Here is a 24,588-nt window from a genome sequence, read left to right on the forward strand (position 1 = left end):
GCTCCTTGCGTTCTGCCACCATGTTCCTTTGATTTTCCCACTTCTTTACAGCTTGTGCATACGACATTGTGTTTCCCACTCTTATCTTGTTCACCTGTTCTTCTTTTATCCTATTCGGACACTTTGCAGACCCCACATGATGCCCTCCCCCACAATTCAAACATTTAACCGACTCAACTTCTTCCCCACACTTGTCATCACAGGTCTCCTTCCCACATCTTCTACATCTTCTTTCTCCTCTGCACACAGCCGCCGAGTGGCCATATTTCTGACAACAGTAACATCTTGTAGGTGCTCTTTCATACGGCCTTACCCTGTAGCACACATAATCCAAATACACTCGATCTGGCAGCTCCTCTTCAAACGTTAAGCATACTGACTTTGAATCTTCCTTCTCCCCTTCACAAAATCTTGACATTCTCCACACATCACACACTCCTTCGATCTCCTCAAATGCTTTGGCGTCCACTGAAAACGGCACTCCACTCACAACTCCTTTTTCCCTTCCTGTTGGTCCTAGTGGGAAACACTTGACAACACTGCAAGACTCATCGTCATACACACTTATCTTCAATGCCTTATTTCTCTGTCGTTTTGTTAAACATTCAATTACCACTAATCCAATCCTGGTTATTTTTACAGAATGGACCTCCCCCAACTTTCTTCCAACAAACTTTCCAACCTCGTGGGCATCCTTAAAAATCCCGTTTGATTGTGTCACCGACACCATTCCGACCAGAAATGTCTCATTGTCCCTTTCCGCTTGATCAGAGTCACTTGCACATGTAGTTTTCCTTTTTTTCCTCTCCAGTCCCCTCGCATCGTCGCTTTGCTCTGATTCCATCTTCCCTCCTTGAGGTCGATAGGAATCCACTCCAGTGACTCAGGTCTGTCAACATTGCGCCTTGATCTTGCCTTTTGCTTTTATATCCGTCGCATCCCCGTTTGTTTTCATATGGAGGCGCCGTCGATGTGACGTCACTTCAAGTTCGCACTGGATTATGGGTCAGAATCACCCAAATAGGATGGTGTATTCAACACTAAAAATATTGGCCTGATGTAGAAGACATCCAGGTCTTTCTAACCATCCTAAATTTGGCCACAAGAATCGGGACACACTAAATCTTTTTTCTACCATACTAAATAGTAGAAAGTATGCAATTCGGATGAAGGGTCTGTGGACCTGAAGGACCTTCCTTCAGACCCAACCTGTGTCCCTTAATGGAAGGCAGCCCCTGATTGGTTCATGTTGTGAACCCAGCCATATCTCAAAAGCTTATTCGTCGATCCATGTTGACGTCAACGATTACAAAAACCAATCAGGTGCTGCCTTCCACTAACGGATGGAAAGTGGGGAGGGCCCAGTCTGACTGGAGGCTAGATCGACGACCACATGAACGAATCAGGGGCTGCCTTTTTACCAAGTGATGGACATTATGTGTATTTATTTACGCGGTTCCTGATTGGCCTGGTCATTTTTTTTACCCGGCTCCTCCCCATGGAGATTGGAGAAAGGCCAATGTAACCAATGTAAAGCTTCAGTCTGGTCTCACCAGGCTTCAATCCCATGACAACAGGGTGAACTCCATCTGCTGAACAAGATGTGATGTCAGCACCATAACAAACTTGGGTGGGGTCTTTTCTGTGGGGGGGTTGAGTCCAAGCTAGCCCCTGTTTAGATTTCATTCATGGCTCGGATGGTTTCCATTTAATTTTTAGGCTATATAAATATAAATGTGGTCTGGTACTTGCACAAATCTGTGCAAGCCTGGGAGTGATGTAGGCCTAAAGTTTCACTTGGTGTCATGCAAAATGCTTTTCTTACAAATGTAAACATGAGTGCCAAAAACAGAGGTTATAATGGCACGCACACACACAGACACACACACACACACACACACACACACACACACACACACACACACACACACACACACACACACACACACACACACACACACACACACACACACACACACACACACACACACACACACACACACACACACACACACACACAATCCGCCAGTTCTCTGCCCTTTTTTTTCTCCACTTGAAACCACGTGTAGGGTTTCAACCTCCGACAGTGGCGGACAGCTTCAGCGACCAATGAGAAGGCCTGCTTTACTCGGGTCAGGGTTTAAATGACCAATTAGACATCGGTAGAGGCCGACCGGGGGCTGTGGAGGCGTGTCCTGCGCTACAAAGTCAGTCCCTGCCTGAATTAATACGACTTCTCTAACTTTGGAAAAGTTGCGCAGTCCGCTCAGTGCTTTGCAAAGCGCTCCGTTCCCCTCATGATCAAAGCATCCATCTCTTCTTCTCCCCTGCTTCGCTTGATCATGCACTACAGCCATGTCTCTCTTCTGCTCCTCTCTCTGCTGTGGATCGGACTGACTGGTAAGTACAGGACCTTTATGTGCCAGCTCTGCGCCGTGTAGCCGACGTCTGTTACGCTTAGATATGTCTGTTAAAGCGATCCATTTCCTATGTAGGAGCCGCTTAATATGCTACTTTTAGGGCGTAGATTGTGATTTCATTGTGTATTGATGTAAGATTCCCCACGCCAGCGACTATAGCCACGAGTAATCTATCTGCAATAATGACGTGCACACTGTTTCTAATAGTCGTGGGCTGCAGATCTTTCTCTCTTTTTTTTTTTGCAAAGCTCTAGTGGAGCTCTGAGGTTGAACGTGGCTGTGAGAGTCGTACGGAGAGTTAGAGCAGACAGTTCAGTCAGTTCACCAGAAGTCAGGGGCAGCATATGAGGCTATTTTTGCCGGCTTGTTGCCACTGTTTGATGCACCCTGTCCCTCCCCACGACAGCCCAGTCTGAGCTGGACACAGATGAAGTGGTTCCCAGGCTGCTGTCCTGGCAGGACGCGCACCTGTCCTCGGACCACACCGTGCGCACGCCGCGGCGCCGCAGTGCGCGCTCCCCAGCAGGACACGGCGACCCGCAGGAGAATATCATAGTGTCACTGCCCGCCTTTGGAAGGAACCTGTATTTAAACCTTACGCGGGACAGCACCTTTCTCTCAGGGGACTTCGTGGTGGAGGAGAGGCGCGGGGACCAGAGCGCAGCGGCCACTAGCCGCTTATCCACGGACCAGCGCTGCTTTTACTCCGGCTCCATCGTCAACCACACGGATTCTCTGGCGTCTATAAGCACCTGTAGCGGCCTGGTAAGTCCATCTTCTTTCACTTTTTTCCTTTCTTTTCTTTTTTCTTTTTGAGGGACTTGTTGAGAAGGTTTTCATGTAATTCAATCCAAGCAGTTGGAGCTCCAGAGCGTTCCATTAAAACGCAGTGAAAAAGGGCAGGTTGGGTTACAGCAGCTTGGCCATGTTACCGGCTCCTGCTGAAGTGCCTCCGAGCATGATTTAAGTAGGAGCCGCCTCATCAGTCATTGTAGTTCAATCTCTTAAAGCCCACCGACCTGCCAGCGGGTCAGTCAGTTTAAAGTCACACCGTGCAGCCAAACGCTGTTTCAAAGCCACAAGAGCCTTTTGGTTCACATCCCAGCTGTCAAAGATAAGTCAGTTCTGGCAGAGATGTAGGGGAATGTGTTCAAAAACCATGCACAAGACATGTACAGTGTTTCCATCTGATGATCATACCAAAACTCCCCGTCATGGATGAAGGAAAGCGCCAGTCAATTGTCTGGGAGTTGAGAATTTTTGATAACTATTTTTTTTAAGGTACATAATTAAATGTGGGGTAAGTGATGCTGGAGAATGTTTGTTGACAAAATCACTTTTTGTCAAATGGGTGAATGTAGTAAACAAAGTGGGCCCCCCCTTTCTTTACATTTCCTTTTGTTTACATACCAGTTCACAGAGCCTTTGCAGAGCACTCCAGTACGGACAGGAAGCAGATTTTGAGGAGATATTCACAGATTTGACAACAAGGGATTTTGTCAACAAATATTCTCCAGAATCGCTTACCCCACCTTTAAACTTTGAGAAAATCTGAATTTTCCCACTGTGTGCAATGAAGTTTCGCATTTTTAAGCCGCGGCATTTGGATAATGCTCTTATGTGCAGTGAGTGTGCAGGTAGTAGGTAGGGGTTCATGCTCAGTCAGAAACAGGCTGAGGGCCAGCTCTGAAAGTAGACCGAGCTCCTTTATTTCCTTCTATATATCCTCCACGACAGTTTAAGCATTGAGCTGACCTACAACAACCAATGAGCTGATCACTGTCCAGCTGTGTACAGACATGAGACACATGGTGGGGTTTGTATGGAAAAAAGCAAAAAACACCCACAGTAAGCTGCAGCAGTAAGAACAGACGGCCCAGACCACAGCTTGTCAGGCTCAAGTGGCGTTCAGGGTGTCCTCGGGAAAATGAGGATTTTGATGCGTCCCTGTTTTTTTAGGCTATACACTCAAGGTGGAGTCAGCGATTCTGGTGAATGCTTTTTTATCAAAATTACACTTAATCTGGGGCGCCCTTAGCTCAGTTGGTAGGGCGTCCCCCCCATGGGCCTCAGCCAGCAGCGGACCCGGGTTCGATTCTGCCCCATTTCAACTCTGTCTCTACACTATCAATAAAGCATAAAAATGCAAAAAAAAATATCTTTAAAATTACACTTAATCTGTCAAAACCAGTGAATATCTTCTCCTCGCGATCCGCCCACAAGTCTGTACTGTGTGTGCACTGCAAACAATCTGGTGTAAATACACAGCCTGGGCTCTGTAAACAGGCATGTAAACAAAGGATATGTAAACACAGGGGACAAACTAGCAACATGCCCGTTTACAGATCCTAGGTTGTGCATTAACACTGGGGTTTACTTTCAGTGCACATGCAGTATACAGACAGGAAGCGGATCAAGAGATATAGACGGATTTTGACCAAAAGTGACTTTGACAACAAGCATTCTCCAGAATTGCTGACTCCACCCTTTCTGGCGTAAAGTAAGAAGAAATGTCTGTAGATAAATGACAAAGACATGTTTGAGTTCATTGAGTAACAGAGTCTCCGTTACATCATTTTTTTCCAGCAGAAAGAAAGCACTAACAAGTTTGTTTTTACATTGTAAAAATGTCCCGCTCACTTGCTTTTGCGGGTCACTGATAAATCAATTTCTGAGGTCGATTCTCATTCCAAAATGTTTGTTTAAGTTCTGTGTTAACCGCTCGAATATCAGTATAAGTATCATAAATATGGGATTGTTTGGGCTGTAAAGGCAACACCATGAAGAAGTCTGGCGGTCAGGGAGACAGGTCTGGATGCAAACCGACGGGTTAAACCAACTGCAGAGTAGGGGGAGGCAGAGGTGAATGGTAAAATGATAAGCCAAGTTGTCTGTTGTGAACATCCATCACATTTTTTTAAAGACCGGCCTTTTCACACACTCTGTCGAATGCAATTGTTTGAAAGTATAGTTGTAACAAAGCCAGTTGTTTCATTTCAATGACACTATTTTTTTCCTCTGTCGTACAATACATGTACCTAAGAGTCTTACCATGGTCGCTACTCTGTGGAACAGGTGTAGTTCAATTTGACTAACTGTATATGAGTGAGTGATGGTGGAAGCGTAAAGTCAAAGTTAAAATGAATCTATAGCACATTTAAAAACAACATCAGTTGACCAAAGTGCTGTACAAGATACAATACAAAATAACATATAAGATACATGGAAAAAAAAAGTTAGGAGTGTCAACGTCACAACTTGTGTTAAAGGCCAATGCAACCAAAGTGAGTCTTCAGCAACGTATTAAACTGTTCAACTTTACAGGGATCCAGGTTCTATTCATTCACACACAGTCATACTGGTGGTGATAAACTAGGGTAGGGATAATCATGAACACAATGTGACAATGTCTTTGTGTATGGATTTGGGTTACGTTGGAGAAGTCCGTGACCCAAAACAAGCGTTGCAGTGTTTCCTGGGAATTCAGGTCTGGAACATGAAGGGCTGCGTGTGTCTGTTTAGGCTTTTCCCAGACCTTTTATTAGCCACTCAGTCTATCAGACATTGGGTTGCCACTTCCAAGTTTCCAAGCTGACTGCTCTCTTTGAAGCAGCCAGATAAAGTAAAGCTGGTAGCCACACACACGCGTGCACACACACACACACACACACACACACACACACACACACACACACACACACACACACACACACACACACACACACACACACACACACACACACATGCTTAACTGTGTGTTTGATGTGTGATCATTCTGTCTGTATTTGTCCAGACTTCTAACACACACACTAAAGCATACACACAAACACTAGTGTGACATTGAAGCACACAGTGAAGACCCCAGATGCCTTTTAAACTCAGAGTAACATTGTGATTGGCTGCCAACCAGGAAGAAGACTTTTGACTTTTTAGGATGTTGTCATTTTGATTTTTTCATTGTTCTTTCCCAGACATGTTACTTTGTTGGAAAACAAAATGTTTTTAAAATGCAACGTCTCTTCATTGGAGCTAAACTAGGTCATATAAGTGACATCTTAAGTGGGGAAACCCGTGGCTCTGCCCATACAAAAACACAACTCACCACAAATGTATTATGGCTTCCTTGACTGTGTGCAACACTGATCTCCATATGGTCCCAGGCTGTATGTAACACTATCCAGTCACAGCCGCTGTCCTTAACCCTGCATATCAGTCATGCAGGCGGCCCTCAGAACACAAACACACACACACACACACACACACACACACACACACACACATGTCATGGTCATGGTGGCACCGGTTGTCATATTTATATACCATGAATATTTTGTGTATTAAAATGTTTGTTGATGTTATGTGTCTCTGATAAAAAAGGATATATAGAGAAATAGAACGTTCTTCATCCCCAAAGGGATAATAAAAATCCAAAGCTTATTCAAATGTAAAAGTGTGCTTAGTCCATTTCCTTTGGATTGTAGAAGTCTCTTCTCCCTCCACAGAAGGGAGTTAGATGGTTTAAGCCATTGACAGAAATGACCTTCTGTAGCCTACCAATCCTTATGACAGTGAAGCTGAAGGAGCCTCCCTATAAAAACACTCTGCTGGGTGACCAAATAGAGGTGTGAACATTTCTCCATTATAAGATTAACATTTTGCACCGATGCAGAGAATATATGTTTTGCTGCCTACTAAACAATAGATTAACAAACAAACAGTGCTACTGTTTATACTTAAAGGTTAGAACTTTAAGCAGCTTCCCTGAAAAAGTATTTGGAGCAGAAATATAGAATTAAGGATGCAACACATTGCAGATGCATTGAGAATCGTTTTGCAATGGAATCGTTGATAAATGTCTTACATTTAGTGTAGTTTAGCCAAAAATAGCATGTTGGCTTTATAGATGTTGGTCATCTAAATCCTCTGTGTTAAGACCTCTGTCGTGGTAATAACAAGATGGACGCGTCAGTTTTTTGGTTAAGCGAATGTCCAGTGAATGTCCTACCTGACAAATCAATGTGCTTCATCATATTGAGGACAAAAATCCTATGAAATCATCGTATCCGTTGCTTTCAATCAGTACAACTCACTGATTTGCAACATTGCCCTTCATAGCCTAGTGGGGATATGTTTAAAGATGGCTATTCCCGATATACTGTAGGTATACGGCAAACTCTGTAACAGTTGACACATTTATAGTGTGACAGTATTTCGCCCCCAAACTTAACAGTAAATGCTCCGACATTTTGAGACTGTCCTCCCAAGAGTAGATCTTTTGGCTGCTCATATGAATTGTGGCTGTTTCTATGTCAGTGGAAAGTCATGTTGAGCCAAATCCTAACCCTAATCCTAACCAAACACAGCATTCTGAACGCACTGTTATGAATCATTTTGTTACAGGCATACCTAATGCTATTGGAGGGCATCTATAGAAGATGTTCACCTGCTAATAGGAGCATCCATTAGGACACATGTCAATAAGGCTCCATTTAAAGTTGCAGAGTAATTCCAAGAACTTGCATTTTTTTTGGTCAAAGACTGTGTTTCCTGTAAAAGGAAGGAATGTAATATACCTTCTTGCTGATCCAGAGTCAGATGAGATAATCTAGTAGGGATTAGTTAAAGTGTATCCTAGTTAAGCACAGGCAAACTGGGAGTGCTAAAACCTGGTTACTCCACTATGAGGACAGCGGCACAGAATCAGTTTCAAACTCTTAAAGTCCTTTTGTAGGTGTGCATGATTGCTCCATCTTTCTTCACTGTACACGTCTATAGGTCTGTACATACTGTAGCAATGTTTGTGAGACTAATCAGCTAACTCTAACCAGTTGTTGAAGCTTTGGCCATAATCCCACACACTTCAATTTAAATTAAGATGGAGGTTTATGTATCTGTGTGCAGAGGGAAAGTATTCCAACAGCAGACACATTACACCAGAGACCAACAGGATGTCTTCTCCTATAAATAAATTGTAGCAACCGAAGACAATAAACAGAAAGTATGGGAACGAGCATTGCTTCTACAGTTTTAAACCTCAAATTACAGATATAACGATGCCGATTTGATTTCTTACTTCATTCACTGTAACACTTGAAACAAAGAATTCATACTCTTCCGACTGAAGAAAGGACATATTTTATAATATACTTTGTAATATACATTTTCTTTTCAACTAAAGCCTTATAGTATCATGTACCAATGTTTGTGGAGCTAGAAATGCTTTAATCCAAAGGTCTAGTCCACGTTATGATGGCTAACAGCATTTGTTAGCTCTGGGGCTCAGTAGGGAGCATAGAATGTCTGTGCAAACGTTGGAACAGAGAGTCGCTGCTCTATTTGATGACATACCACCACACTGCACTAATCAGAGCAGGCCTGTGCATAGTGGCTGCTGCCTGTGTACATTGTATTGTTTCTGTCTTTATTGGCTCTTGCATTTGTTTTAGGAATACATTTAGACTGTTTGCACTTGACTATACAACAATACATCTGAGCAGTCTGTGCTACATACAGCACTGTATTGGTTTTGATGATTATTACCATGCTTTGCACCGGATGCTGAATTAACCTCTTGAAGGTGGAGTCAGCCATTCTGGACAATGCTTGTTGTCTGATTTACTTTTTTTCGGACACGGTAAGGGGCAACTTTGCCTAGTGTAAGCGCTCCCTCAAATTCCTACCTATACAAAGAAATTGAGGAATTGAGATGGAATAGCTTTATTGAGCTGTCTTTTTTTTTTTTTTGGCAGAATCACTGTTGTGTTTAATCAGTTGGTGATCATAAGAAAGAAAACATCAGAAATAGCTAAATGATGTCTATTGCACGTGCAGAGCGACAGAGGGGTAAATGTGTATGCGCCTACAATGGCGGAGCAGGTAAAAATCCTTCCCAATGTCTGTTTTGATGGTTTTTATCATGTTTTATCAGACTTATGGATCTGAGATGATGCTAGATAACTCGCTGCTTGAAGACCGCAGTGCATTAATGTGGTGACGTGGGGACAAGGGAGGGGACTGCTAACTGCAGTCACTGACAGGAAGTTAACTAAACTGACCATTCCGCTTACTGAGCCTTTAAATCATGGTTGTAACTGTGAGGGACTGTACATTATATTCAAGGCACTGTGCATTGATTTACCATACACCTAGGAATTGGAACTCCCATGTTTTGTCACTCTAAAAGCACCATCAGTTTTTCATCTTGTACCTGTCTGTCTGTTGAATGCACAGACTGGTCTGATCCAGATGGGGGAGGACAGCCTGTTCATCAGGCCGCTGGGTGAGGACGTGTCCCCCTCCTCTCACTCTTTCTCTGGACTCAAACACCAGCTGCAGCGCCGCAGACGCTCCCACAGGACCGCCTCTGCTCCAGATGCCGACCAGCACAAATACTGTGGCACTGTACAAGGTAAGACACTTTGAGGTTTTGGAAAGCGCTATATACAGTATACTGAATGTATTTATTATTATTATTATTATTATTATTATTATTATTATTATTATTATTATTATTATTATTATTATTATTATTATTATTATTATTATTATTATTATTATTATTATTATAATAAGGGACACAGAAAGATAAACTGATGAAATAGATATTAAACAAGGGCTACCTACATTATGTTGTATGCTTTTTTTCTCAAGGTATCAAAAATGAGTTGTGAAGGTTGAAATGAGTTTGTTTTAAAAATGAAACTTAGTGTGCATGGATGTTTTTTCCGGTTCATCTGTACCCCTCCCTCATTTTTGTCCCATACATAAAGCATTTTGTGTAGTGTTCAAACAGGCCCCTCCCTGATCCTGTAACCTTCAAATGCAGTAACAAATCCTTCTGTAACAACGAAGCATAACTTTACTCTTTAGAATATTTGCCATAATTCTCATCCAGTTCAGTTTGAAATACTTTACTAAGAACTGTGTTATGGGACGAAAGCAAACGTGTGTCTGTAATCAATGAGCAGACTTAGACGTTACACCCGTGACAGAAACTACATAATAATACTAAATGGTAGATATACACCAGTAGGCTTCATCATCCAGCCGGCTCAACAAACAACAGCTTAAGGATTCTAGTGGTTTATTATTATGGCTTGGGTTTTGTCCCATCAATCCTCAGTTGTAATAACATTTGATAACTGAGACCTGGGAAAATGGTGACATCACTTTTTTGGAAAATCAAGTTGAATGTTAAAAATAAATTCCCCAACAAAAAACCACCCATCCCTGTCACTACACACCCACTTCCTACTTCCAATTTAACTTCACTGCTGAATGTGCTTTGTCCAGAATATTCTTAGTTGCAATTTTTTTCCATCTGATCAGCAAGCAAAACAAATGCCCTTGTTGAACTATTGAACTTATTGCGATGCTCTTGTTTTTCATTTTGGAAAACTTGTTGTACCTCACCTAAATCATTATTTAAAACACATACTTTTGTTATACAGTACACTCCCGAAAATGGTTTCTTCAACATTTCCTATAGCACCTTGCCTCATACATATTTGTATTAAAAAAATTGCTGTGGAGGGGATTGGGAGCGACTATTATTATTATTTTTTCAATCAGTCAAATGTTCTTTACACTAACCTGAAAAAAACCCTCAAATATCTTTCCAAAATGCAACCTGCAGTGAGAATGAAGCGCTTGCCTGCCTCCCATTTGAAATGGGCCAGTAGAACATCCCTGCGGAAACAGTGCTAATAAATCACAGGGTTCACAGCAGCATTTTACTGCTATCTGATCAGACTTTGATGTTCATTCAGCTCCAGTGTGTTGTAAGGGAGGCGGTGTGGAATGCAGATGTTTCCTTATTTAATGTGTATCTCCTCTCTGTAAAAATATTCTTGTTAGAACCTGCCGAAAACCCCCCGCGCTGTTAAACGCTATCAGACACACTCTCTGGTTTTTAACACTAGTGAAGTGCATATTTTCATAACCTCTCGACATGTTTTTGCCAAGATTTAACCTTTTTTTTTTAAAGAAGAAGAATTTACACTTGAGTTTTTATTTTGTTTTCCAAAGCATAGGAAAGCAAAGCGGGTCTGGTGCTTGTAGTTTTTGTAGTGTGGGACACAGCTTGTAGCTCCCAATAATGTAGTCATTTGAACAATTATTAAATCAAAAGAAAAGAAAACGTTTTCACCTCAAATTATATTGCTCTCCGGTATATTTTTTTTTTTAATGAAACATTTTTTAATAAAAAAAAAATGTCCCCACTTAAATGTGGTTTGCAAGTATAGAAAAATGTATGACACTGTTAGTTTCATGTAATGATTAAACCAAGTTCAACTCCAAATCCATTGTTTATGACATTCTTACATTTTTAGAACTCTGGACTGAATACCAAACATGGTACAAACATCATCCATCATAAGCTTTATTTTATATTTTTTTCTTTTCTTTTAAAAAAAATGAACCCAGCTAAAAACTTGATAAATCCAAACATTGCTCAAGTTATTACATTATTGGGTGCCACCCACCTGAACACAGGATCCACTAAAGCAGTAGTAACTGGCTAAGGAAATCATGAAAATGTTCATATATTAGAGTAACGGTTTCTCTGAGCACACCCTCCCCACACACCCCCCTGTTCTGTAGGCAGAATCATTGAGTGAAACCAAAGAACAATGTCATACCGCCAGAATCCTGAATTAAAAGTTTGCTGCAGTTTGGATGTCTTATCTGGACCAGGCTAAGGCACATGTTAATGCAGGTCCAAATGCATTGCAATTATATAGTATTGGAGCCATCTTTCATTTTATAACTACGCCTGTGTTTTTTTCTGATGTGAAATCTCCGAATGTCTTTTGAGAAAAAGACTCAAATATGCCAACTTTTGGACTCATTCATGGTGTTGCACTAAGTTGTCACAGTTAGTTGTGTGAACATTTGAAGAGGAAAGCTCCATAGAGAAGTACAACCTCTACCGTCCCACCTTACACACCTGCTTAGCTTTGTGAAAATTGTCTGTTTGGAAAGTTACACAGATTGTTGTACACGGCCCCTCTTGATTCTGGTGAGAGAATGTGGCTGAAGGAGGTATCAGATGCTGTTGTTAGTCAATTAGACAAGTTCTTCAGCTTTAAGTAACAATGATTACTTTGTCTAGTCGTCAATCTAGCCTTGTCAGGGGTTGCCTTCCACTAACAGACGGAGAGTGGGGAGGGTCCGGTCTGACTGGAAGCTAGATTGACGAACCAATCAGGGGCTGCCCTCCACTAACTTAGCTTTTTACAGTAGCAGCTACCTTGTGCCTGCAATGTATTGCTTTTAAGCTCTATTCTAAAATAGTGTATATTATCATACAACAAGAAAACTGTAATATTCCTTGTACTGCTTCAGAATTCAGAGACGAAAAGCAATATCTGCGTATGAAGTTCCTAACGGAAGAATAAAGTTCTTTGAATTGAATTGAAAAGACAATGTGAGAGCCTCTGCTGATGTGTCTTGAGTCATTGGCACATCAGCAGGACACTGAGTTCACGGGGCAGGCCTTCCAGATAGAGAGAGAAAAGAAAAAGCATTTGTTAAGCTCCCCCTGGCTAATGGCAAAATGACAAATTTAGACAAGCGCCGCGCCTGATCTGTCTGGTGTTCTGTTTCGCTTGCAGACAATTAAAACTCCTCTCAGACATTCTCCATGCCCCCCCCCATGCTCAGTCATTAACCAGAGCAGCTTAACCTTGAGAACTGAGCTGCAGCCCCCCAAAAGTTATATAACACCAGCCGCGCTAAAGACCACCAGCACTTTTGACAACCTGTATAAATAAATTCTTTCCATATGTTCATAACTGGTGCATACACAATAACTGAAACCTCCTCTTTAGAAGGGAAAGAAGAAAATCCTTTCAGAGCCGTGTGTGTGTGTGTGTGTGTGTGTGTGTGTGTGTGTGTGTGTGTGTGTGTGTGTGTGTGTGTGTGTGTGTGTGTGTGTGTGTGTGTGTGTGTGCGTGCGTGCGTGCGTGCTGAGCTGCAGCTCCTCAGTCCGTATGTTTGCAGTGCGTACAGAGGTTGAGTAGGGGTTTCCATATGTTTTTCTTGAAAACACTGTCCCAGATAGCTTTACATTATTCACTATACCATATTCTGCCGTACCCAAAAAAAGTCTGCTGATGTTGCTGAATGACTCGTGGAACTTCCTACAGTCCCACTAATTGACATAATTTCTCATGAATTAAATCATAGTGAGGTTAAACTATTCCGTAGAGTAGACTGCTAGAGGGGAACTTCTTGGAAAGCCTTCAAGGACATTCCCACACCAGCATGCATGGGTGGGTGGGCCCCAGCCAGACCCAACCTTGAGCATAGGGGCAGCAGAGTGTTTTAATTGGATGGGTGGGGTCGTGCAGCTCTAGGGACACTTGGCTGGTTAGAGAGATATTCTACTAAACGTATGTATGTATGTATGTATGTATGTATGTATGTATGTATGTATGTATGGATGTATGTATGTATGTATGTATGTATGTATGTATGTATGTATGTATGTATGTATGTATGTATGTATGTATGTATGTATGCATTTGTTTGTATGTATGTATGTATGTATGTACAGTAGGGGAGAACGGGGTAAGTAGGCACACTTTTTACTCTAGTGAGAATTGCTTATCACCTAAACATCTTTCAATAGTCATTCCTACATTAAATTGAAGCTTAAGGTGTTGGCTTGAAATATGTACCCCTCACTTTTTCTATCTTATTGTAATAAAGAAGAAATTAATCATCAAAGACACCCTTACACATTGTGACAACCAACCCCATCAAGGGGTCGGTTGTCAAACACTATGGGGTAGGGGTGGGGAAAAAAATCGATTTTCCGATTAATATCGATTCTCTCTCGAACGATTCTGAATCGATTCAGAAAAGTTGATAATTTTTTTTTTTATAATTTTTTTTATTTTTTATAATTTTTTTTTTGTAAACACTAATACTTCCTGCGCCATTGCGCATGCACACCACACATGTGCGAGTTGTTTCCAAAGTGGCTTCAAAAGGGCTGAGAGCAGCAAACCCATGACCTGCACCGGCTTTATCTCTGTTTACGTTTTTGTATGAGAGCTGAATTCCAAGCCATACTTTTTGTACAATGTGTTGAAATGACATAGAAAATAATAGATAATAGAATAGAAATCCTATAGAAACATGATTTACGAGATTAGAAATAAAATAAAACTGAATCGGTTTAGTTTTTACATACTTCCATATTGTGTTGAAATGCAAGCTGCATTGATTATTGCACTGTTCATAGAAAGTCATATTTGTGACAAGAAAAGCTTTTCTCTTAATACAATATTAGAGAAGGCAATTCATCTGTTGATTGTCTTTAATGATCATCACAAACGTAGGAAGTGAGTAGCAAACTCAGATGTGCATATAAATATATTTTTGAAATTCACACATGGGTATGTACATAAAAAATGTTTTGCATTGAGATGCATTGAAAATCGATTTTGAATCGAATCGTTGACCTCTGAATCGGAATCGAATCGAATCGTGAGGTGCCAAGAGATTCCCACCCCTACTATGGGGTTGTTTGTCACAATGTTATCTTAATGGGAATAATCTTAAAAAGAAGGCAAGAAAGTAGAACTAAATTTGAAAGTTTAATTGCATTGTCAAGTTGACAAATAGGCCTACATACACTCAACAAAAATATAAACGCAACACTTTTGTTTTTGCTCCCATTTTTCATGAGATGGACTTAAAGGCGGCAGTGGCGAAGTCGGTAGGGGGATCGCCTCTGGAGTGCAGGGTCGGAGGTTCGATCCCCCGTCTCCCCGCCACATGTCGAAGTGTCCCTGAGCAAGACACTGAACCCCAAATTGCTCCCGATGGTTTAGAGAGCGCCTTGCATGGCAGCTTCTACCATCGGTGTATGAGTGTGTGTATGAATGGGTGAATGTGGTAAGATATGTAAAGCGCTTTGGGGCTGAGAAAATCGGCTAGAAAGCGCTATATAAGTCAAGTCCATTTACCATTTACCATTTAAAGATCTAAAATTAATTCCAGATACACAATTGTACCATTTCTCTCAAACATTGTTCACAAATCTGTCTTAATGTGTGATAGTTAGCACTTCTGCTTTGCTGAGATAATCCATCCCACCTCACGTGTGCCACATCAAGATGCTGATCTGACATCATGATTAGTGCACAGGTGTGCCTTAGACTGTCCACAATAAAAGGCCACCCTGAAATGTGCAGTTTTGTCTCACAGCAAAATGCCACAGATGCCACAAGCATTGAGGGAGCGTGCAATTGGCATGCTGACAGCAGGAATGTCAACCAAATCTGTTGCTCGTGCATTGAATGTTCATTTCTCCACCATAAACCGTCTCCAGCAACTTCGCACAGCCATTGAAGAGGAGTGGACCAACATTCCACAGGCCACAATTGACAATCTGATAAACTCTATGCGAAGAAGATGTGTTGCACTGCATGAGGCAAATGGTGGTCACACCAGATACTGACTGGTTCTGAGTCCCCAGACCCCCAATAAAGCAAAAAAAATTCACATTTCAGAGTGGCCTTTTATTGTGGACAGTCTAAGGCACACCTGTGCACTAATCATGATGTCAGATCAGCATCTTGATGTGGCACACCTGTGAGGTGGGATTTGTAGTGTGAAGTGTTGCGTTTATATTTTTGTTGAGTGTAACTTACTGTAGCCTTGGCAGCTGGTCTAGTTTGGGATGCACTGGGTTGTTTTGATTTTGTTGCCCTTTTTTCTTTTGCATGCTAGCTGCCTTTTCCTGCTCTACTCTTTCCTTCTCTGGGGTGTCAGTGAGGATACAGCTTGACAATTTCTTTCGTTATTGGGTTCCTTTTCTGGCTGCAGCCTTGAGATAACATGTGACAACCAACCCCCCAAAAAATTTGACGACCAACCCCAACTTGAATTTCTTGCTAGCATCAATGCCAACAACCATCTGACAACTAATTAGCTTGCTAACCACAATCTAAACTATAGTTTACCCTTCACACTTTTTATGGGTAACAAGTGTTTTGTTATAAACCCATTCTGTAAAAGTCTAGAAGAAAAATACTGAGGAGCTAAATATTTTCAATTTGACATGAAAAACACAAACAGTCGTCTCACCTCAAAATCAGCAGTCTAACTCCAAGGAAGACTATGTAGGTGACCTCTGATCCCAATTCTGGATATTTACATACCAAAATTTCATAGACAGCCCCTTCTGGTTCCGAGATATAACGATTGTGACAACCAACCCGTGTGACAAATTACCCCGTTCTCCCCTATGTATGGATGGATGGATGGATGGATGCTGTCCTCTGAGGTGAGATGGATGGTCGTGAAGTGCCAGGTTATACATTCTTTCCTCTGCATTCACGTCTGCCCTTAACAAAGCCGCGGTCCACTCCTGCAGTCCAATGCTCTCCTCTGCTCTGCTCTGCTCTCTCCCTTTTTCACTGTTTCCTCCCCAAAACCACACCGTCTCTGGAGAGAGATGCAAACCCAAGCAGACTTTATATCCATTAAGAATCGGCTTTGTGTCCAGAGGAATTCACAACATGACAATCTCTCTCTCTCTCTCTCTCTCTCTCTCTCTCTCTCTCTCTCTCAATTCAATTAAAACATTTTTTTTAAAGCAATATTGCCAAACCATGAAATAAATCCAAACATTCAAACAATATTCAAACAATACACAATATGTGTCAAAATAAAACAATCTACAATATGAACCATATATACATCTGTATGAATATTAAATTGTGTGTGTGTGTGTGTGTGTGTGTGTGTGTGTGTGTGTGTGTGTGTGTGTGTGTGTGTGTGTGTGTGTGTGTGTGTGTGTGTGTGTGTGTGTGTGTGTGTGTGTGTGTGTGTGTGTGTGTGTGTGTGTGTGTGTGTGTGTGTGTGTGTGTGTGTGTGTGTGTGTGCCTCAATCATTCACTGTCCCTCAAGTTGTGGCATGTAAATACATACTGGGCAGCAAGATGTGCCCGGTCTCCTTCTCAGAGGAGTATTTTTAATTTTGAGAGGTCGTTCAGCTCTTTGGAATCTGGTACTAAAGAGCTGAACTTGTTCAAATACAATTTTCTTGTGTCATTTAATTTTGTACATTGTAGGAGAAAGTGCATCTCTGTCTCAACCTCACCTGTCAACAGTGACCACATTTTCTGTTTTCTTTTGGTTGCCATGATTTTTTGTGTCTTCCTGTTTCAATTGCCAGTTTGTGGTCACTGAGCCTGTACTTGGTTAGGATCTGTCTCTGCTTTCTATCTCTGACAGTAGAGAGATATTCTGCTAATTCATAATTTATTTTAAGGGCGAGATAACATTCCAATCTACTTTGGCTTTTAGTTGTTTCTTCCCAATGGTCCAGATAGGTTTCTTTACATTGTGCTATAATTTGCTTTACTCTGATTACTGTTTGGAGAGCAGTGTTGTTGTGAGGCTGGTCAGAGTGTGTCAGAGAGGGGGCAGTTAGGCTCAGTACTAACTGACATAGGGGACTCTTTTCTGGGCTCAGCTCTTGGGTTTGGAGGGCTTTGGAGTGGAGGGTGTCTCTGGGGCTGGATTTCAGGTGGTTAAAAAAGTTGAGCGTTCTCTTTTGAATGTTAATTATAAGTGGGTATCTGCCTAATTCTGCTCTACATGCATTTGTTGGTGTGTTTCTGTGTACATGTAAAATGTATCTACAGAATTCTGCATGTAGAGATTCTGTTGGATGTTTGTCCCAACGGGTATAGCTCTGATGACTGAGTGGACCCCATACTTCACTACCGTACAGCGCAATGGGCTGGATGACACTATCAAATATTTTAAGCCAGATTTTTATTGGAATTTGGAAATTACAAAATGTTCTCTTCGAGCTTTTTCTTTTAGTGCATTCACTGCCATGTTGAAACTCCCTGATGCTGTTATGGTTATATCAAGGTAGGTATAACTCATACTGTGTTCAATTACATGATTATTAATAGTAAATTGATGTTTGTTCTCATGACACCTGGGGCGTTTTTGAAAGATCATGATATTGGTTTTCTTCATGTTTACTGCCAGGGCCCAGTTCTGACAGTACTGTTCTACTACGTCTAACTGTTGCTGTAGTCCTTGTCCCTCCAAATTTACTAATTTCTAGTACGTTCCTACTAATTATTGGGTGTTTTCCTGCCCAGATGAATGATGTAATAAGATTATTCAGTGATTGAAAGAAGGATTTTGGTAAAAATATTGGAATGGATTGGAATAAGTAAAGAAATCGGGGTAAATATGTGATCTTCACAGAGTTAATTCTGCCTGTCAGCGTCAGAGGGAGGTTACCCCATCTCTGAAAGTCAGATTTAGTCTGGTTTAGTAGGGGGGTGAAATTTGCAGCCAGAAGAGCTGAGATGGACGGAGTGATATTGACCCCTAAATATTTAAACCCTGAGCGGCTAATATTAAATGGCAAATTAAACTGCTGGAGGTCAGAGGGGGGGACGTTAAGAGGGAAACACTCACTTTTCTGCAGATTAAGCTTGTACCCGGAAAAAGAGGCGAATTCATTAAGAATAGAGATAACAAACGGAATAGCTGTAGCAGGATTTGCGACATAGAGCAAGAGGTCATCCGCATATAATGACACACGATGTTCGATTCCCTTGCGATAGATTCCCTGAAGTAGGGTGGAAGAGCGCAGGGCTATGGATAGGGGCTCGATAGCTAGGGCAAATAAAAGCGGACTTAAGGGGCAGTCCTGTCGGGTCCCGCGTGATAGTGGAAAATAATCAGACCGAGTATGTGCAGTGCAAAGACTTGCCTGGGGGTCAGTATATAAAAGACGAATCCATGAGCTAAAGCGCTCCTTATACAGTACAGTTCAGGACTAGGGTTACTGGCATATTGGTGGTCTAAATTGAGGATTAGGTCCGTGAGTCGAGTCCGATCAGCTTTATACAATTTAGTTAAATTGGCAGAGTAAGCTATAATTTGACCTCTAAGGTATGTCTTTAGAGACTCCCATAGTAGAGAGTAAGAGGTAGAATCATTCTTGTTAATAGAAACAAACTTGTCAATAGAGGAGGAAACATAATCACAGAAACCCTGGTTAGAGAGAAGTTGTGAGTCCAGTCTCCACAAAGGACGGGGTCTTGGATGAGATGTTAATAGCATGTCAAGAATCAAAGGGGAGTGGTCGCTTATAACTATCGCCAAATATTCAGTAGAAACCACATTAGGAAGGAGACTAACGTCCACAAAAAAATAATCAATTCTAGAATAGGAGCGATGTACCGGTGAAAAAAAAGAAAATTATTTTGCATGTGGATTACGAAACCTCCATGGATCAGCGCATCCATTTTGTAACATAAAGTCTGCAAATGCCCTTGACATGGAAGAGGGATGAGCTAGTCTGGGGCTGGAGCGATCTAATTTGGGGTTAATAACGCAGTTCAAATCACCACCAAAAATTAATCGATGTGTATTTAAAGCTGGGAGGCTGCTAAGTAATCTGTTTGCAAAACCAGCATCATCAAAATTAGGAGCATACATGTTAACCAGTAAAACAGGTGTCTGCTGTATGGTACCTGTTACAATGAAATACCTCCCATTGGGGTCTGAGATTGAGCTAGTGGGAATGAATTGTGTTCTCTTATGGATCAATATAGCCACACCCCTAGCCTTTTAGTTAAAGGTAGAGTGGAAGACCTGGTTTACCCAAGATTTGCGCAATCTGACACGATCAGTATTGCGCATAAGCGTCTCCTGTATGAAAGCTATATCCGTTTTTGAATGTTTAAGGTGTGACAAAACTCTGGATCTTTTAATCGGATGTCCCATGCCTTTGACATTCCATGACAGAAACCTAATAGAGTTTACTGAGTTATTAGACATCATTAGGGTAAAAGGGCCTACAAGACATTGTCCTACAAGATAATACAGTGATATGAATAGACCAAGCATAGAAAGATGACAAAAACACACATTGCATATAGATGTAAACAAGATAAAATAACACCAAGGATAACCCTCCCCCACCCCCCAAACCCAATGTCCTCATCCCCAAACGATGAAGACGGCAGGTTGAATACAGCTTTAAACTTCCGTTGCATCTTGACAGAAAAAAAGAACGCAATCCTCTCTTCATGCAGAGAGGCTCCAAGCGTTCAAACAGAGCACCATGGGTGCATATAAAACACAAATGAACACCACAATAAAAAAAAAAAGTCACATCTTTAAGCACTGTTAGTCTAGCATATCCAGCCAATAAGAGAGCAGTTTTAAAATAACTATGCCTATATAATAACATAAATTGATTTAAAAAAAATTAAACTCTGGGCGACTGATGGGGCCGGATAACAATAATCCACAAAACGATGTGTAACAAACAAGAGAGAGAGAAAAAAAGGAAAACACACGCAACTCAGCTGGGAAACCCTATTAACGTTCAACACTAAAACAGTCAGTGTGGTTTATAACAGTATCCTAAAGCCCGTGTGGATGGAATAGATAAAAAAAAAAAAAAAAACACCACCTCACACACATCAGCTGGGAAATTATTCTGTAAGTGGCCAATATCTAGGGTAAAGTCTGTTTTTACCTTGCAGGATGAGAGAGTTCAGTAGACTGAAAATCCTCAGCGAGCAGAAAAGTGCGAATCGTAGAATACCTGGGCTTCTTTCAGGGATTCAAAAAACCTGTTCTGCCCGCGGTGCTCCACGCGCAGACGGGCCGGGAACAGGAGGGAAAACCTGACTTGCTTCTCGTAGAGGCAGCGTTTCACACCGGCAGAAGCTGCTCTCTTCTTAGTGATGTTGGCGGTCACGTCGGGGAAGAAGTAAACATTCCGTCCATGGTACTTGAGCTGCTGCGCGTCCGTCTCTCGTCTCAGAACACGTTCCTTATCGCTGAAGTAGTGGAATCGGACAATGAATACTCTCGATCTGGACCCCCTGCCCTCCTCCGCCGAGCGCGCTGGGCCGATGCGGTGAGCTCTATCCAGAACCGGTGGGGAGGAAAAGAAGCCGGCGCCGAGGACCTCGGTGAAAAAGGTAGACATGAACTTTACTGGGTCTGCTCCCTCGGTCTTCTCTGGGATTCCAATCACGCGTAGATTATTGCGACGTGACCGTGATTCCAAATCTTCGGTCTTAGCCATCAGCTGTGTATTTTCAGACTGCAAACGAGCACATTTCTGCTCGAGGGCAGTGATCCGGTTGCTGTGGTCAGACAGGCCTGCTCCATGGCGGTTATCTTCAGGTTGAGCGAGTCGGTGGTCGACTTGACGGCATCTAAGGCAGCGCAAATGGGCCTCAAGGCTTCACTCACTCATTTTCATGGGTGTAGTAAGGGTTGTTTTGAGGTCAGATAGCAGCACAGCGCGGAGCTTGTCGAGGTCCGGCGGCAGGGCATCGTCTCCGCTATGACAGTCCGACATCGTGGCTGCCTCTTTCTCCGGCGAATTCTGCCCTTTCTCCTTCTGCCTGCTGCGGCCCATTAACACCAAAAAGTCAGTGGTCGCAATAACCAAGCAAAAATATATTCGAGTAGTGTGTGGTGTTGATATATATCAAATAACAGTGAACGCTTGGGAGCCCCAACGCTACACGTCCTACTTCTTCACATGCTAAACCGGAAGTCATGCACGTTCATTTCTGTTTTACTAGTGTCTTTCCTGGTCTTTCCTCGTATCCTTGCTGTCTTAGCGGTGTAAGCAGTTGTTGTTAAACGAGAAATAGGACATTTAGGGGCCGTTGATTGTAGACATTGCTGTTTGTTGGCTGCCATAGTGCCAAACTGTCGGACTGCTTGGGTCGTGAACGCTCACGCAACTGCCAAAGTGAATGGACAGTCCCAACAGCCAATAAGAACGGAGAATCCAAGCCTCCCTCTGATTGGTCAAAGTGTACATGAGCGGTGGCAATTTTTGGGGGCGGCACACAGAGGCAGGGGACAGCAAAGTGATGAGTAGATATTCTCAGACCACTTCACCTACATGTAGCTGAATGGCTAATATGACATTTTTGCCAAATATTACAGTGAAAAAGTTACCCACCCTAGCTTTAATCCCCATCAGATTGCATGGGTGGTGTCATCTTCAGGTCTCTCCACAGATGTTGTATCTGGGTCTAGTCTGGGTTTAGGTTGGACTACCAGTCATAGACTTGTCCTTAAACTGGGAGAGATTTTCTTCAAGGATCCGTCTCTAGGCTGCTTTTATCTTTCCTTCAATACCAACCTTTCTGCCACCAGCATGCTTCACTGTGGGCTTGGTATTGGCTGTGATTAGCAGTGCCTGGTGTGTGAGCCAGACAATGTTCTTTTTCCTTGTGCTCTCAGACTCCTTGGAAAGCTGTTACTTGTGTTCCTATGGTGAAAGAGAGCTATTGAATTTTTTTTAAGGTTTGTGCACAGTCGTTATACAACTTGGATCTTGTTGGGCTAAAAAAAGTGGTCCCTTACTTTTCTATGTTCAGTAGGCGACACTAGTCCTGAACCAATCTGTGTTTTGAGATTAGGGCTGCACAATTAATCCAATTTTAATCACGATATTGTCTTCCCACGATTTTCTTTAAACATGCTCCGCTGCAAAGTAAATCCATCAATCCCCCAACCACTTCGCTGATCATATGTCTACATGAAACAGTCACTGCCATTCCATGTGCCTACCGTCTCTTTTTATCGAAATCAGTAGCCTTCAGAAATTAGGGGTAAAAAAACATTATGGAGCATGTTGTGTGTGGTTGGGGCAGGTCACTGATGGATACTGCTTCATGTGGACATGAGATAGAAGACATGCATTTCACTAGCTTTATAGGAGCGCATCCACGGACTTTCAATAGTCCTGTGAACGCGATTGCACTCTCGCGATTGTGTCTGTGCTAAATCAGCCCCACTTTTTTTTTAAGGCAGTGTCTATGTTTGTGTGTTGTGTGTGTGTGTGTGTGTGTGTGTGTGTGTGTGTGTGTGTGTGTGTGTGTGTGTGTGTGCGTGTGTAAAATCCCCAAAAATATCAAGATATTTTTTGTCACACAGCCATAGTCTGCATTTATATACACTATATGGGAAATCTGCCTCACAATAACAACATGTAGGAGATGGTTTCCTCCCTTGATCAAAACAAAGCAGCACACATCGACCCTCCTGTTGCTCCCGACAGAAGCCACACGGATCGCTGAAATGAGTCGGCCAAGTTGCCCATGTGTGGACTTTCGGCAGCGATCGCAACACAAATGCTCCACGCAAAATCAAGCTTTTTTTCAAAGTTTGCAATGAGAGATGATAAAAATGGCTCTGTCAGTCTCATGCCAGGTATACAGTATACTGAAGGCCCATGTGACATTTCAACGTGATAGTTTAAGCCGTTAAGGAGAGAAATGAGGAATGACAGACACACAGACTTTCCTTGGTTTATATAGTGAGATAATCATTTTGGCCATAATCATGCAGCCCTAATTGAGATTAAATAAATCCTCTCATTTTTAATGTCCCAAATCAGCAAACAAATGGCTTTCCTATAATGTTGAGCAACTCCTTTCTCAAAATGCTGGTATCAATTCTTAAGTTGAAGTTTGAAAAAATGTATCATTTATACTTTTCCAGAACTCACAACGGACACATGGAAATATATAAAGTAATCTCAACCTCTTTCTTTGTGCAAAAGTGTTTGTGTCATGATGATTTAACTCCATCTGCATTATATCCATTATCAATGTCATGCAAGTTATGTAAAGAAAGGGTATATTGGAAAAATAAATACATATTATTTTTAAAAATATATAGTTTTTTGGTTTCTGGTGTGAGCCAGACATGAGTGGAATTTTTTCCTTTGTGAAAACAGTACTTAGCAGCAGTCCAGTCATTGTATGAGGCAATGATCTCCCACAAAGTGCTGGGTAGGCAGAATCATGTTTCCCCTGTGGTGCTTGTGTTGGTCTCACAGTTAAAAGCTCTGTATTGATGGTCTCTGTGTGACTCAAAGACATCCTCTCTCTCCCTTCTTATTACAAGATTTTCCCCACCAAAACATAGAGCAGACCTCTGGTTCCTGCTGGGAGTCTTGACTTTTCTGCCTGGGTGGGATATAGAACACATTTCAGTAGGAGTCCACTTGCTCTCAGCTTTTTTATTCTAGAAGCTGTCACTTCCAGGCATGATTTGTGTACGCTGGGAAACGTGCCATCTGTTCCATTCTTTGTTCAATGTTTGTCTGCTTGAATTGTTA

At 42.0% G+C, this 24,588-nt stretch overlaps 1 protein-coding gene across 2 annotated transcripts in view; it reads left to right on the forward strand.

Annotated features, from left to right (window-relative positions):
- The first annotated feature begins 2,258 nt into the window (after positions 1 to 2,258).
- adamts17 (ADAM metallopeptidase with thrombospondin type 1 motif, 17) overlaps positions 2,259 to 24,588 on the forward strand; it is a 96,764-nt gene continuing 74,434 nt past the window's right edge. For both annotated transcript variants that reach the window (XM_080029375.1, XM_080029376.1), the window contains exons 1-3: positions 2,259 to 2,400; positions 2,827 to 3,185; positions 9,651 to 9,828. In XM_080029375.1, the coding sequence (XP_079885501.1) occupies positions 2,298 to 2,400; positions 2,827 to 3,185; positions 9,651 to 9,828 (640 nt within the window). In that variant the 5' untranslated portion in view covers positions 2,259 to 2,297. The remainder of the gene's footprint in view (positions 2,401 to 2,826; positions 3,186 to 9,650; positions 9,829 to 24,588) is intronic.

This window comes from Ammodytes marinus (assembly GCF_949987685.1).
Source record: "Ammodytes marinus genome assembly, chromosome: 1".
Classification (NCBI taxonomy): Eukaryota; Metazoa; Chordata; class Actinopteri; order Uranoscopiformes; family Ammodytidae; genus Ammodytes; species Ammodytes marinus.